Genomic DNA, 16,707 nt, shown 5'->3' with positions numbered 1-16,707 from the left:
TTTGCTTATTGATATTACAAGGAATACATTACCAGTAAGAACTCAGACCAATAAATATCAACCTTATAAATGTAATATAAACCTTAAAATTTCTTGGATTTTGCTTACTTTACATTAACATTACTTACCAAAAAATAAATTGGTATTTTTTACAAGTACCATAGTGGCAATTTAATTTTTACATGAAATACAACCTAAATGTTTGAAAGAGGATGTTCCTGCACAAATAGTTTATAATATTTATTTACCATTTAATAGATTTATTTATGAGAATTCAATACAAATTTCAATATTCACAAAAAAATCATTTAACATTTTAAGTAATAACAAATTGTTTCCCGCAATCATAATTTTATTTGTAAATAATTTATTTACTAAAAATTATATAAAAAATAAAAAGTATTGAACATTTTGAAGATTATAAATGGAATTTATGTTACACTTATATGGCAAATTAAAATACAACTAAACTATCAATCCCAATCATATCAACTTCACTGCAGCTATGTTATCATATCACAAATCATAATAAATTGCATTTTATCAAAAATTATTGTTTAATTAATTTAATGTTTGAATAAGGTATTGAGAGATTTTTACAGAGATTTAATTTGTCCTATTACAAGCAAAACTGTATTTTTTACTAAAATCGTGGTTTTTGTTTTGTGTGCAGCCCTTAACATGAGAATAATTGAATCCAGATATTCACCAACTATGTCTGCACAGTAATTCATTTGATAAAAATTGGTACATTTGTCTAATCACAGCCATTGCTTAAACATACACATGCATATGGAGAGACATAATTGTTTTTAAATTTAGGTTGTCCTAAAATAGAACAAAATTCAATCATTTTCATAATTACAGATTTACTCCTGACATATGCATGGGGATGAAATTTAAAATGTGCAAATATAATACCTGTAATTAATAAAAATTTGAGTGAATCACAATATTATGTAGCAGTAAAAATAATTGTATTACCTGTGTATTTGTCTGTACTCTCACCATATCCATAGGAGTGGTGAACCCTCGTACGACGTTCAGTGTTGAAACCAGGATTGGGTTGTAATCGTGCGGTTCACTGAAAATTGCCAATTGCACAGTTAGAAATTGTAATCCCTCGTTTATATACAACAATATTGAGACCTGCCAATCTACACGCTCTACAACCTGAGCTACCTCACTGAGAAAATAAAATACAAAAAATGAAAATAATTTTCAGCATGCAAAAAACATTGATATTCTTAAGTAACCCATTACAAATTGCATTATTTAGAAAATTAAAGGTGACTATTTATAAGTTTGATTCAGTAAAATGTCAATATTGCAGTAAGATTTGTTTTTATTATTTGTGTACTGAAAACAGTACACTTTAGCAAATGGTTGTGCTGAAATAATCATTCAGATTTGAAAGGTGATAAATAACAATAACATCTGTCTTTATACTAGCTACCTAACTAAAATTGTATGCAAATAACATTTTGTTTAGAATGTCTAGTAATTTGCATAAAACCTTACTTGGATAAAATTTGACTATTAGGAAGATATTTAAGTGGTTTTCATCAAACCAATTGCTGGGAACTACCTTTACTAAAGTTGCAATATTTCGGTTATTTTTCAACCGATTTACTTAAAAGCTTGGTTTCAAGTTATTTTAAATGGCTGCCACCTTGAAATGGATAGTTGCAAAATTTCCATATTTTTTCAGATAGACATTATTAATGTTAACATCCATGCAAGATTTGGTGTATGTATGGGTTTAAAAATAGTTAGTCTCCACATACTTACATACATGCAGAGTAAAAAAAACTTAGTAAAAAATGAGTTTTCTAAAACTGTACAAACAATCTTCTGAAATATCCGACAAGAGTTCTAAAACACCCTCTGTGTATATATGTATATTGGACATATATATATATATATATATATATGTTTGTTTTTATGTCCTTTATAGACTCAAAACCTATTTGAGCGATCATTATGAAAATTTATATGTATATGTATTTTACCACCTAGAAGGTTTATATGCTATGCCCATTGATGTAACTCACCACCAGGCGGCACTGCAAAATATAAAATGTATCAAAGTGCCTGCACATTATAAACTGCAATTACGAGACAGTTATGTTTATTAAATAGACAAACAATATTTGAAGGCACTCAATTTTGATTTATACTTGTCTTTAAAATAAATGTCTGGTTTAACTTAAAGTTTGAGCGTTAGACTACTTTATACTAAACTACATGTACATGTACAATGACTATAAACACACCCTTCTGACGGATTTTCTTGATCATGGCAACAGGGTAAACTCTACATCGGCATTGGAAATATAATTCACTTGAACCAGAAGTGCTCATTCACGGACAAAGCTCACGGGAAACAGTTTGTAATATATATAATCTAATTTCATTAAGTAATATTTTATTTCAAACATGTAATATAAAATATAATTTCCATAAATCATGGTGAGTTAGTTAGTAAACACGTCTTTCCCATAGTAATTACATACATACTGGAAAAAAATCGTATCGTCTCATGGTTCTTTCCTTTTTTTCAGGTGTCAACATAAAATATTATGACTCCACAATTGTAAAAAATTAACTCACTGAAAATTCCAACCTTAAACTTTTATTGTTCACATCACTAGAACACTACAAATAACTCACTTGTACTGATGGCTGATGGCCTTGGCCAGACCGTTGCCAGAGCCGCAAGGGATCACACCCAACTTGATCCGCTGGAAGGCCGTCTCCCAGTCAGTTCGCTCCATCAGGCCATTAATGACCTCAAAGAGTATCCCATCCCCACCCATCGCTACTATCCCGCCACCGTACTGGTAGATATCCTGTCACACAACACACATCTTGGTCAGCTTCTCAGGTCTTAGTGATCCTTAGGGAATGTCACAAAGGACATTTGGAAAATAGTTTGCACTTTCCTATTGAAACTGTGCAAAATAAGGAATGTTTTATAAGTCTCAGTGAAATCATAAAAATAAGTATACTTTTTTCTTTTTTTTTTTTTAAAAAAAAAAAAGGAGAGGCCAACCCCTTTTTAAGCCTTATTCTGGCCCACTGGCCTGTGCGAGGATCTTATCAAACAGAATAAAGGGAGAGTCGATACAGTAAAAGGTCAATTGTACTGATTAAAAGTGCAATGGTCACTGACAAGATTTGAACCTGTGCTTCCGATACTGGTACATAATATCAAGATTATCTTCATTTGTAGGAATCTAAAACTGTTACAGACTTGACTCATGAAATCTGAAGTCATGTTCGTCTGAAGAGATTCAAAAGAAAGTCGCAACAAAGAAGCTGAAAATGAACTCATTACATTGTTTTGACGTCAGAGACACCTAGGTTATTCTCATTGTCTCATCAGGTGAACAATTAATGAGACAATGGGAATACCTCTTCACCTATATTACACTACATCTTGTGGTTTAGGTATCTGATGTCGAAACAATGTAACGAGTTCATTAAATTAAACTTGGGCTTTCAAGTTGTGGGAAACAATGCTGTAGATGGTATTTTTCTGATTATTTTTAGCATTAATTAAGCATAAATAAATTATAGCATACATACACTCATAAAATTTGTACATATTTACAGAAAAAAAGTTTGATTATTTTATGTAAGTTATATGTTTTGGAAAAGATCCAGCCATAAACAACACTGCCTCAATACTGAATCTTGCTGTGTTTACAACCATAAAGACATCAATGAAAAGAACACACAATCAGCTGTTCAACACATTGAAGTCAGATGTTATACATAACTAAGAGTGTTACTAATCATGAATCTATCCAAGATCCATGTTAGTACATAATTATAATGTAGTAAGGCCAAAATATACACAATAAAACATTTTTATCACTAAATAGTCGGGATAAAATATTTTTTTAATAAATATTTGTGAATATTATTACTAATTTATTATATATTTAAAAACATCCTACCGATAAATAATTTTTATTTAATTATCACAATGGCATTGTACTCATCACGAAATGGTTTCATGATACAAGGCGAATGGGTTATGAAGCTCTTCAACTACAACTCATGTAATAAAATTAAAAACATTGTGTTCATTCTTTTAGTTAAACATTTTAAAATATACTCCTATAATAAAAATTGAACAATGGATAACAAAATACTGACAATGCCTTTTTTTCTAAAAAAACTCAATTTATTCATAACTTGAGAAAAAAATTAAAATGCTTACTGCTGGTATGATTATTGACAATACCACTCAAGATCTTCAATACTTTAAAAGAGATTGTCATAAAGACTTATCGTAGAACCAACAAGCAATCTATGGGAGTTAGACGATCTTTCTTTATACAGCAGCATCTGATTTTTTGCCTTAATTACTTGACCTACAAAACTGATGTCACAATCATTGTGTGACAATTAAACAATTATATGTTCAAATTCAATCTACATCAGATGGTACCAACAGGCTGGGATAACTAGACTTGTTCAAGGTTATTCTTATTTGAGCAGTGTCCCATTTTAACTTCACAGACTGCAACACCAACTTATGTTTATTTATTCAACATTATTCAAATTGAAAACTACTAGATTTTTTACAAATGGCACGCAAATTATTGAGCTTGTATTAATAATAACACGGAGAAGAATTAAAATTTGTTCCTTAGTCTATACACAAAACATTTTAGGAAAACTGAAACAAAATCATACAATAATGTATATGCCATAATGCATTGGTACTATTATGTAATATTTATTGTGATTTATGTATGTCTATGGAGTTAAGTATTAAAAAACATAAAAAACAGAAATTTAAACCCAGAAAATAACTGACATTTTTTGTATGAAATGATCTGAATAAATTCTATAAAATTATAGAAACAATACCAAAACTAAACGAATGGTTCAATTCCAATAGTTTGCAAATGAATAACACAAAATCAAAGCTAATTCATTTTAGAACATTTCAAAATAAAAATGATTTGAACCTAGCTACTTTTAATGCAATCGCATTGGAAAAAACTGAAACTATTTCTTTTTTAGGTATAAAATAGAATGAACATTTAAACTTTAGCTGGAGTTCCCATTTAGAAACTTTAGAAAAAGACTCAGTTCTGCTTGCTATCTATTAATGTTTTTACAAAATATAGTGAGTTTTGAAGTTTTAAAACTGATATACTACGGGTATTTCCAGTTCATTATGATGTATGGTATTACACAATGAGGATGCTCACACAAATCACAGTGTGGATTCAAATTAAAAAAAAAAAAAAAAAAAAAAAAAAAAAAAAAAAAAAAAAAAAAAAAAAAAAAAAAAAACAGTACGAATATTAACCAAATCTCGCTCCAGGACACCATGCAGAACTTTTTTTAAAAGGCTACAAATATTTACAGTACTGTCACTTTATAAGTATCGAAATAAACATTTAGCACTAGAAACTATCATTCCCCACAGTTATAATACAAGACACAGAGATCTGCTTCCAATCCCAATTCATAGGACAAAGTCAGTCGAACAAACAGCATTTTATGTACAAATAGAATATCATACAAAGAATTTTCAAAAAAAATTAAAAACCTTCTCTTAGATAAAATCTATTATTCAGTAAATAAATTTTTTACATTTAGCCAATTTCCATAACCTATAAATATTTTTAACTATTTGTTTTGTATGTTTTAATAGTTTTTAATTATTTTAGTTAGTAGTTATTTAGTAGGTAAGTTTATATTATGACGAGGCACCTGTTTTGTATTACAATTTGTAGGAGTGTAAAATTTTATGTGCTAATAAATGACTTATGTAGTTAAATATATCAAATAAAACGCATGATAGTTAGGCTGACCATATTTTTTTTTTTTTATTTTAGCACTGAGTTCCTTATTTTAGAAAATTAACATTTGCTTATTTATAAGTACTATTGATTGAACCTTACCAGTGAGCGGATGAGCGTACGTGCATCGTCCGCATGTCTTGTGACGTGCAAGTCGTAGTTGACATCCGCCTCTGTCAACACTGGCACGACTCGGGTCTGGAACACATCTCTCGCCTTGCCAGGTCCGGACTTTGGGTTCAGTATGATAAGAACCTTGTTCTCTGGAACACAAGTGAGGAAGTACATCGGGTGAGTTCACAATATAATACGAGACTACACATATGCACTGTACATTCCCGCGATGTTATAGCTGAAGCAACTTTAGCTGTGGGTGATCTGACGGAGTGTTCACAATGGATGAATGAAACACGCTGTCTGTCCCGTTTTTTCAAAAAGCATACAAACATGTGCGGGATATTTCACCGGTAAATAACAGTCAAATCCCAAAAAGCTGATAAATAAGAACTAGGTTAAAAAAAATTCATTCAAACCAATTTTGGTTATAAGGATCTTCTCAGAGGTACAACTTATTAGTCGAGAAATGGTGGAAAATACAGAAGCAATAACATAAAGCGGAGAATGGCGATTACACAATCCATAGCCTGATAAACTTTGTAATATGCTCATAATGTAAAAAGTACCTATAAAAAAAGATCATGATGTCAAGCTGCACAGTCCTTAGCCTCAAGTTTATCCATAAACTATATAAGGTTTCTTTCATCGATATTTAGAATTTAAAGGCATATAAAATTAGTTTATTTGGGATTTTGAATTCAATTACTTTAAGTTTTAATAATTCATTTAATATAATGAAGTGTACACATAAGACAAGCTGAATATTTAAACCGGTAACAATGTACAAATTCCCCCCCCCACCCCACCATACCTTTGGCCCTTTTTCTCTGTCAAACGTCAATGTGCTAACCTTTTTAAATCTGAATTGAGGCCGGTAACGTCACTTGTGTTTTGGAACCACTGACATGGTCATTCATGCATCTTGAGCATTTCTTTTTCCACCATACATTTGGCCCTTTTTCTCTGTCAAATGTCAATGTGCTAACCTTTTCAAATCTGAATTGAGACCGGTAACGTCACTTGTGTTTTAGAACCACTGACATGGTCATCCGTGCATCTTGAGCATTTCTTTTTCTCTCTTTGGCTATCTTATACAGTTTCTCAGGAGCTAATACAATTTTCCCTCATGAAATGTAGAGTTTCAAGAGTGAGAACCTACTATTATTACAGTATTTTCATGGCAATTTATTCTTTTGCTATGGGCATTTCAATCTTTGACAGTCCACATCTCTACTTGATCCTGGAGCCTATTCACATAGAAGTCAACCGTTTCTTTGACAGGTAATACACCGGGAATCCTATCTCTCAATCCCCCTTATTCTCTGGGATATTGCTGATTAGTGAGTTGCACAGACAATTAAAGATTTGGAACATCTACCATTGTTACGACGATGATCATGGTAGGCATTGTTACGCAACCATATTAATTGGTGTTCTAGGTACAATGATACTGTACCTACTGAAACAGATTGACTTATTATATTGACATTGTCTATTGCTTGTTACAGTTTAATGACAGAAATAAATCTTGAATCTTGATCTGTTATCTCTTCATTTCGTTTACTGTATGTTTAATTTACAAAACCTTTAACTCTTTTTAATATTTCCTCTCTGTACATTGTTTCTAACTTTTTTTTTATTTGTTATTTTAATTGTTAACCAATTATATGTAGCCAGTTAAATGGTTTAAGATTACATAAAATATCTGAGTTGATGTAAAAAAAAGCAACATGGGAACTAACCGAAATTCCAAGCTGAAACAGTCTACAAGATGGAAATGAAGAACATCAATATCCAATATGTAAAGGAAATAAGTTTAGATATATTTATTCACAAATTTTGTCAATTGTTCTATTTTACTTTTGTGTCATTGACAATTCTAAGAGCACAAATTTAAAAAATATAAAACTGTATTGCTTTAATAAATCGTAGTCTATATGCAGTTCAAGGTTATCAGTTTGATCCGATACGGAACTAACGGTGTATTGTATTGTGTGTAAGTAGATAATGATCACTCAACACACAATGACTGATTGTTAGTGAACACAGACTGATATATTTTATCTGTATATTCATAACTCCATTCTCCAATTAAAATATATTATATTTTATTTTCATCTCATACAAAAATTGTAATAATTTACTATAATACAGTACCTACACAAGAAATCTCAATTGTGCTAACTTACCTATATAAATAGGTTTGCAGTATATCAAATGCGTGTGTAAGACAGAAAAATAAGTTGTATAAATAAAGCAACAATAATAATTTGAAGGTTTTATAACTAAATAGTTATATTTATAAATATATTTTATAAATTATATATGTAATTTTATAGTTATATGAATACATACATTTTTAATTATGATTTATTAATATTAATATATATTTATATTTTATATAAATATAAAACTATTTAAAGTAACTTTAGTTTTTTTATAGATCCAAAAAAATTGGCCAAACCCTGTGTCTGTAAACATTTAACAAATAGACGTAATAATTGAATGGTTGGTAATTCAGGCTCAAGAGAAATTTCAAAATAAGTAATTAAAAACCCACAACCCTCTCCACTCAGTTCTCATTTTGAAATTTTAAAAATACAATAAGCTATATGAAAATTTAAACCTTATACAAATCTAAAAGATTTTATGAATATAAAATAAAAATAAATTCTTTATTGTTACTCAAAAGTTTATTTTTTTAATTTTTATTGTGTTTTTCATTGGTATGATTATAAATCTATATTCTCTTTCAGTTTCATTTAAGACAAATCCGAGAATTCGAAATTTGTTCAAATACATTTTGTATTTGATAGGTTGAGTGTTGATGAAGCTCATTCAGCTCAAGAATGCTGGTAAAATCTCAATTTTATCTGTTCACATGATATCTTGAAAACTAATTGAGATATAGACTTTAAATTTTGCATGAAGCTTTACTTCTAAATATGCAGCATCGAGTTCAGTGATTTAATATGTGCATAGTATTTCTTTGAGCATTAGCAAAGTCTAACTTCCCAATGGATATATTCAGATCAGATTGAAGACTTGTAATTTTGCTACTACTCAGTGTGCTGGCAAAACTTCTTGTACTGTCTGTCTGTCTATCACGAGAACAAAACGCTCCAGATTTTGCATGAAGCATAATTCGATGATGGTACATATTTGGCCATATGATTTGGCTGAAGGTCAGTAGAGGAATATTTCGAGAAAGAATTGAATTACAGACGAACTTCATTTCTACAGAGACAAAATGTCGAGTTTGGTGACGTTATATGTCTTTATCTAACGAGATTTGAGCTTGAGAAAGTACCCATCAGAAAAGCCCTTGGTCGTCAGTGGTTCAAAAAACATTCCTTGAGGTAGTACCTACATTCAAGCTCAGATCATGAAAGCACTTGTAACTAGGTTAAACTGTAATTTTTCTATCAATAATATGTAAGTCCTACCTATCTATATCACATTATAACAAATAGTAGATAGGAATAATTACTTTGCTTCATTTTATATATTTGAAATAGCTTTTTAGGTTATTTGTTTTTTGGTACCTGTAATTATCTGAAATGTTATTAATGACATTAACTTCATAACATATTTCAATTGTATAATAAATATGGAGTTGATAATATTTCATGTATAATCGTAGATAAAGTTATGAATTATATTATTTTCATAATTTTTTAGTTATTCTGACTTTTTTCATCTCAAATTTAATTAAAAATACGGAATTCATTTTGTAATTTATTTCAATATTAAAGAAACTGTTGATAGCCCCCTACTGCTTAAGAACTTAAAAATATCATTTGAACTAGAGATTGATGACACAGTTGGGAAAAAATCATTACTCCCACCAGAAGCCATTAAAGCATTATTTATAGAATTAATGAGAAAGAAATATGAAAACTATCTAAGAATTTACACTGATGGCTCACGAAGCAAGGATGGCGCAGGCTCTGCCGTGTATATACAGGACTTAAAAATAGAATGCAAATATAAACTTCCAAACCAGGCATCCAGCTATTCCGCAGAACTGTATGCCATAAAGAAAGCTGTTGAAATAGCAAACAAACAAAATTATGATAACATAGTATGTTCTGACTCAAAAGCTGCTATACTAGCCATAAAGGCAGCAAGTTCAGCAGATTATGAAGAAAATCTGGCATCAGCCATTACAATCTGCATGATGAGAGGTAATAAATACTTCACTTTTCAATGGGTACCAAGTCATGTGGGGATAGGTCCCAATGAACATGTAGATAGGCTGGCAAAAGAGGCAACCCAAGCAGGTGAAGAACCAACAGATTTTAAAGTGTCATTGGAAGATTTTGTTGGCGCAATTAAACAATCACTACTTGCCCCTGATAGCCCCTCCCCATGGTATAATAATTACAAACTGAGTAGAAATAAAATAGTAACAATAAATAGACTAAGAATTGGACATGCTTGGGTTAATGAAACCCTATTTAAGATAAATTGTTATTTCACTCCGTTATGCCTCAAATGCAATGCAGGTTCCATAGAAAGTCTTCAACATTTAATCTTTGATTGTGTGCAATATAACGACTTCAGACATGAATTGCTCACTAAACTGAAAGCGAAGAAAATAGATCCACCTTATATATTGAAAGATCTTTTAACGAGCTTTGATATGAAAATAATACTGGAAATTGTAAGTTTTCTTAAATCTATAAATAAGGTAATATAAAAAAAAACTGGTCATACATACAAGAATGTTTATCGAGGTTCCATGCTCAAAGTAAGCAGAACCTGCTGAAATTCAGCAAACAAGAAGAAAGAAAAGAAGTTGATACTGAAGTAGTAACTGTAGAGAAATACCAAATCAGGAAATTATGACGGTTAACTTGGGTATACAGGTTGGCTTTGTTAGTCAGGTTGTTCTCAGGTCAAGTCTGTCGGTCAGGTGAGTTCGTTCTCATTGGTCACCTCAACCAAATTCCCTTCCGGTTGTCCCTTACATTGTTGATATTAAGTGGGTAGTAGGTTGAATTCAGATTTTTTTTATTAATTTGTTGATATTTCTTTAATACTTTTCTTACTCAATATTTATGGTAATAATAACAGTTTACAAAGTAAACCATTTTATTAAAAGTTATTTTAGATCCTTTTTGTCATTGTCCCTAAACCTAATATTTGAACCTGAACTACCTACAATTTTCAACTCACGCTGCAATAAAATAAGTATTAGAAAATCTGAAAGGGCTATGCTATGGGTGTAGCTTAGCAAATTTGCAGTGATCCAAAATCTAAAATTTCAGCTAAGCTTATTTTTGCTATTATTATTCAAATTTGGGGTTTTGCATATTCAACACAAAGTAACAATGATACAATTTTGTTAAAATATTCTAAACTATACATTTAAAAAATTTGAATTAAAATATTTATTTTTAATTTGTAAAATTTCTTGTTTTTGATATATTGCTGCCAAAGCATAAGTTACTGTTTTTAAATACTACACAGCTGTAACTCAATAATGCCTTTAAATATTCCAATAACATTTTGTAATTTTATTAGTTCTTATGAGAAATAGCCCAGTTGAAAGTGATTTACTAAGTAGATTAATCTCTATATACAAATCAAAGGGTTAAAAGAGAGAGAGTTAAATCAGTTTATCTCCAGTATTTCTGTTTGTTCTTATATGGTTTCAGTACTTTGTTTTTATAATTTACTACTCTTTAAATGTTTATTTCTAAAAAAAAGATTTCTCGTGTAACCACCATACCCACTATGTACACTGCACCATTGTCAATTTACAATGATAAAAGTATGATACTTCTGTGTTGCCTTAATAGTTACTGATTAGCAGAAACGGTTATTTATACATTTCTCTGCCGCAACATATTCATCTTCAGTGGAAAAGGTAAAATTAATTCCAGATAGATGTTCAACTAACCATTCGTAGTGTGTAAGGAGTTAAAATTTGGTCTTCATATGGACTTGTATGCTTTTTCTTTCATCAAGTCTCTTCATTAAACCCCCAACTCAATCACATGGTCTTTTTTCATGAGCAGTAACAGAAAAATGGCACTCTGCCATCACACACCAAAATCTTGCTTATGATAACCATCAGTTACTAGTTTTTCTTAATTTTACATTGAGAAGTACAGCCATCCGGGTAATGACAAATATTTTTTGCGCTGACTTGAAGAATAATCTAGATCAGAGTCCCCTGATTATTATTTACGAGTGTCTCCTTACATTTTCAAATAAATTGCAACATAAAATAAAAAATAATTTTCAACTAAAAAATTTATTGTGTAAATAACTAAATCACTGTCCCTAAGGGGACAACACTTTATTAAGTACTTAAATTACAATTATGATAATAATCACTATCATAATGAAATTAAGTCAAGTAAGGATATATAGTATGAGATTAAAAAAAAAAACTTCGAAACAAACATTCCTAAATTATTATTTAACTATGAACCCAGCCTCCCACTTTGAAATTTTGAGAACCACTTACCAAAAATATAAACTATTTATACAAATTTATTTTTAATTTTCAAATATATGGACTTTTTGAAAAAATCAAAATTTTGAATTTGATTAAGGTAATTCTAAGCAATATATGGGTCAACCTCGATTTTTCTCATATTACAATATAATGTTCCAATAGTCAATTAGAAAAGGAAACGACTAGAATTTCTTGCCGGGAAGCAGTTATAGGGAGCAGGCAACCGCCAGACGGTCATATATTGCTTAGAGTTACCTATTAGTGATCAGGGGCACTGACGTGATCTGGGCTTCAAATTTGGAACTACTCGAGTTAATTTTTTTTCTAAAAGAGCAAGCAGCGCGAAGCGCTGCGCAGCGGGCAGGCATCGTGCGTGATCCTTTTTTTATTAAAAATTTCTGATAAATTGTTATTACATATTACAATATAAAGTAGGTAATGTATGTAAAACAATTTTAAACACATAATTACATGCTGGAAAGCAAAGTAAACCAATATAATCCGCCCAATACAAAATCTCCGTAAAAATCTGGTAAAGGAATCTGTGTCATTCCTTTGGCCTGAATCAATTCAGTATATACGAAGATCACGCACGATGCTTGCCCGCTGCGCAGCGCTTCGCGCTGCTTGCTCTTTTACAAAAAAAATTAACTCGAGTAGTTCCAAATTTGAAGCCCAGATCACGTCAGTGCCCCTGATCACTAATAGGTAATTCTCGCGGTTGCCTGCTCCCTATAACTGCTTTCCAGCAAGAAATTCTAGTCATTTCCTTTTCTAATTGACTATTGGAACAATATATTGTAATATGAGTTGCCTGCTCCCTATAACTGCTTTCCGGCAAGAAATTCTAGTCATTTCCTTTTCTAATTGACTATTGGAACATTATATTGTAATATGAGAAAAATCGAGGTTGACCCATATATTGCTTAGAATTACCTTGATTAAAAAAAAAAACTCAAAACAACTTTTTATGACAAAGTATGTTGTGTTGTACATTAAAAGAAAACACATTTTAAAACTGAGTAAAATGACACCACTCCCATCTAGCTAGCTAGATTAGGAGTATAGCTATGGTAATATCAAAATATGTTGGTTGCTGTTTTTTGATGGATTTTGAGAAACTACATGACCGTAACTTTGAATCCGTTTGAAATATTTGAAATATGGCAATTTTCCTAATCTATATGAGGACTACCTGCATGTCAAATTTGATCAAATTCTGAGATGGTCAAGTAAATTTTTTTTATTTTAATGTGCTGATTTTATATGGAATGATCCTCAGTTACTTTTTAATATTCTGAAGGAGAGAATGTCTGACTGCTTGTGGCAAAAATAACGGAAGTCCATTGCTAACTATAATTGCAGCCATTATTCCAATACCATATTAATGATTTTACCTTGTTTTAACTAATTTTGAATATTGTTATACATAACAATAAAAAGTGCTAACTCAAGTAATTGTTAATAACTATAATTAAGATGTATTTTTATTTAGTAGTATAGGTATTTCTAATTGATAATTTAGTTCCTGATTTGATTGTAATGTTGGCCGCTTACTATGCTATAACGCAGCCATGAATATTATAAAATACTTTAGGCTAGTATTGATTGATTCAAGACATAAGCTCAAGACTATAACTAAGTCTTTTGGTATACTTATAATAATTTGTTTCAATTATAGCCTAAGTAATGTATTATATACTCACCGATAATTGAATCAGATGGTATCATCTTTCCTGGTGATAACTGTGGGTTAGTTCGACTATGAATCAGATGTTTTATTGATGATTTCCACTTTTGAGCTTCTCTCATATTATCTTCGTATTTATCAAACGATCTAAATCTTAAAGTTATTGTCATTCTATCTCGTTTTTGTCCTGACTTGACTCTACAATTTTTTAAAATGTACGAGTAAATATACAAATAAGCACTAATATCAGACTCATCTTTATCAGCAGAATTTTCTTCAACTACACGTGGATCATGTTTTCTACTAGAACTGGGGTGACAAGCACAAGAATTTTCTGATCTTCTCTTTCTTCTCATACACCTACAGCCAATAATATCACTTAATGAAATTGTTTCATTTTTAATATTACCATTGTGTTCTTTTTGCAAACAAAGTCCCTTTTTCTGTGAGTTTCACTCTATAAACAGTATTCTTTTTTGATAAAATGTAAAAAGTTTCTTCAAGCATAGGTCTAACACTCATATTGACATCTTCTGTAGGCTCCATCATTTTACTAAATATATTATTGTCAAAATATGTTGCTAATTATTGTTAAAAACCAAACTATATGTTATATTTACAAATAAGTCAACAACGGCAAGGCCGAATAACAGCTTATGTCAGCAGTCCCCGGCTTCATATTACGAACAATTGATAATATTTATTATTATTGTTAAAGCTAGGTTATATCAAAACACCTGTAAACAATTTAAATTCACTACAAATACTCCACAACACAATCGGCATTACTTTTTTATTTCATCAATTCACTCCTACACGTAAACTCATGAAAAACTTCCACAAAACACTAAATTGACAATCAACGCTGACATTTACTACTAGTCCTGACATCTTCAATTCTTATTTTTTTGTAAAAATTGACGGAAATGTTGGACAGTTATAACACTACAGAATGGAGAATCAGCTGATTAGAAAAATAAAGATATCAGTATTTTTGTTCGTTAATCAATCGAAAACAAGAGTTTAGTAGACTATTAGGATCTGCTGTTTTAGTGAATAAATAGGATCTTATAATAGTTACAGATCTATCATATTATTATAATAAGATCTATAAATAATAGCTAACTTATGGTTAATTTTTATTTTATCAAGTACAGCTCTAAATTATAAAATTCTTTTTTATGGATTCAATGGACAATTTTATGAAACGTTTGTCTTGTTTGTTTTGGAAAGAATCATATTGTTCATAGTTTATTATGTCTAAAAGGAGACAAATTATCGCTCAAACATGCAAGAATAGTCATTATATGGGAAACCAGAGAGGGACAAACACATGAATGTTTTTCTTACAAATTATAGTCTCCAGTGCCTTAATAATTCGTGATATTACCTCTGGAATTGTGATATATTACCTCATAGTACTATTTCGAAAAAGGTTTTCGTTCGTCTATATAACTGTGAGACAGATTTGATAAAGACAAACCTAATTGAGTACGAATGATCATTTAGCTCAATTTCACCTTCGACGAGTGCATCGTCTGAAATCAGATTTCAGTCACAGACAGATTCTGTCATAGACTTGACAACTGAAATGTGGAGTTAATATTCGTTTGACTTTATCTTTATCCAAAAAACGTCGGCGATGAAGAAAGTCAAAACGAGCTATTTCCAACGTTTCGAAATCAGAGGCTCATAAACTATGAAATCAAGTATAATCTAGATGAATAGGTATTCTCATCATGTGCACAATTGAGTGCATTATGATATTTTAGACAACATCCCAAAGCATGGCGAGTTTTGTTTTATATAAGTAACTATGGTTAGAAGGATTGATTTACGGTTTTATCGATTCTTCCCACCCTAGCTACGATAATTGAATAGTTAATTCTGTATTTGGAAGGTAAACCTCTCCTTCACTATAGTAAAACGATTAAAACTAGTGAAAACACGTTTGAGTTGAAAACAAAAATATGGCTTTTGAGATAGCCTAAAAAAAGTTTTGAAATGGGAGTAGTAGATAGTATATTTAATTTCTGCCAAATACATTCAGTGATATGTTTTAACAAAATGTGTTGGTATTGAAATAAATTGAAGATGGCATCATTCCATTATCATTAACCTATCTGGTTTTGATTTAGAACATTTAAACGATGGTCTTAATTTTGAGTTTGTGATAACAAGCTCCAGGTTACATAATCAACAAAATAAAAATTTTCAGTTGAGTGACCTTAAAACCAATGACAGAATATCGTGTGGATGATCCTGCTCGGATTCTAATAACCTGACAGGTTATGCAGATACCTGGTTAGCTGGAGAAGATCAGTGCCAGACCTTGATAATAGTAATTGTATTCAATTCGGTGACAAAAACCGGGTGTATTAACCAGTTAACCAGCTACTCCCGAACGCACTGGACTTGGGTCGTTGCCACTAGTCGTGCCTCGTTGATTCGCTTCGTAATTGGAACGATTACGGAACTGTGACAACGAAAGAGTAAAAGATTTAACTGGAACTGTCGCGACAACGTAAGCGTTACAATTGATTCCGGACTGTATTCCTGTGTCAGAACGATGAGATAACCCCAACACTATTCGCTGC

At 30.8% G+C, this 16,707-nt stretch overlaps 1 protein-coding gene across 1 annotated transcript in view; it reads right to left on the bottom strand.

Moving 5' to 3' along the window:
* LOC124353604 (sphingosine kinase 2-like) overlaps positions 1-15,028 on the bottom strand; it is a 31,033-nt gene extending 16,005 nt beyond the window's left edge. The window contains 5 exon segments of the mRNA XM_046803518.1: positions 985-1,084; positions 2,674-2,852; positions 5,934-6,094; positions 14,127-14,527; positions 14,529-15,028. Of these exon segments, the coding sequence (XP_046659474.1) occupies positions 985-1,084; positions 2,674-2,852; positions 5,934-6,094; positions 14,127-14,527; positions 14,529-14,659 (972 nt within the window). The 5' untranslated portion in view covers positions 14,660-15,028.
* Between the last annotated feature and the right edge of the window lie 1,679 nt (positions 15,029-16,707).

Source organism: Homalodisca vitripennis, chromosome 2, assembly GCF_021130785.1.
Source record: "Homalodisca vitripennis isolate AUS2020 chromosome 2, UT_GWSS_2.1, whole genome shotgun sequence".
In the NCBI taxonomy this organism is placed as follows: Eukaryota; Metazoa; Arthropoda; class Insecta; order Hemiptera; family Cicadellidae; genus Homalodisca; species Homalodisca vitripennis.
This window is presented reverse-complemented; position numbering and strand designations above follow the sequence as displayed.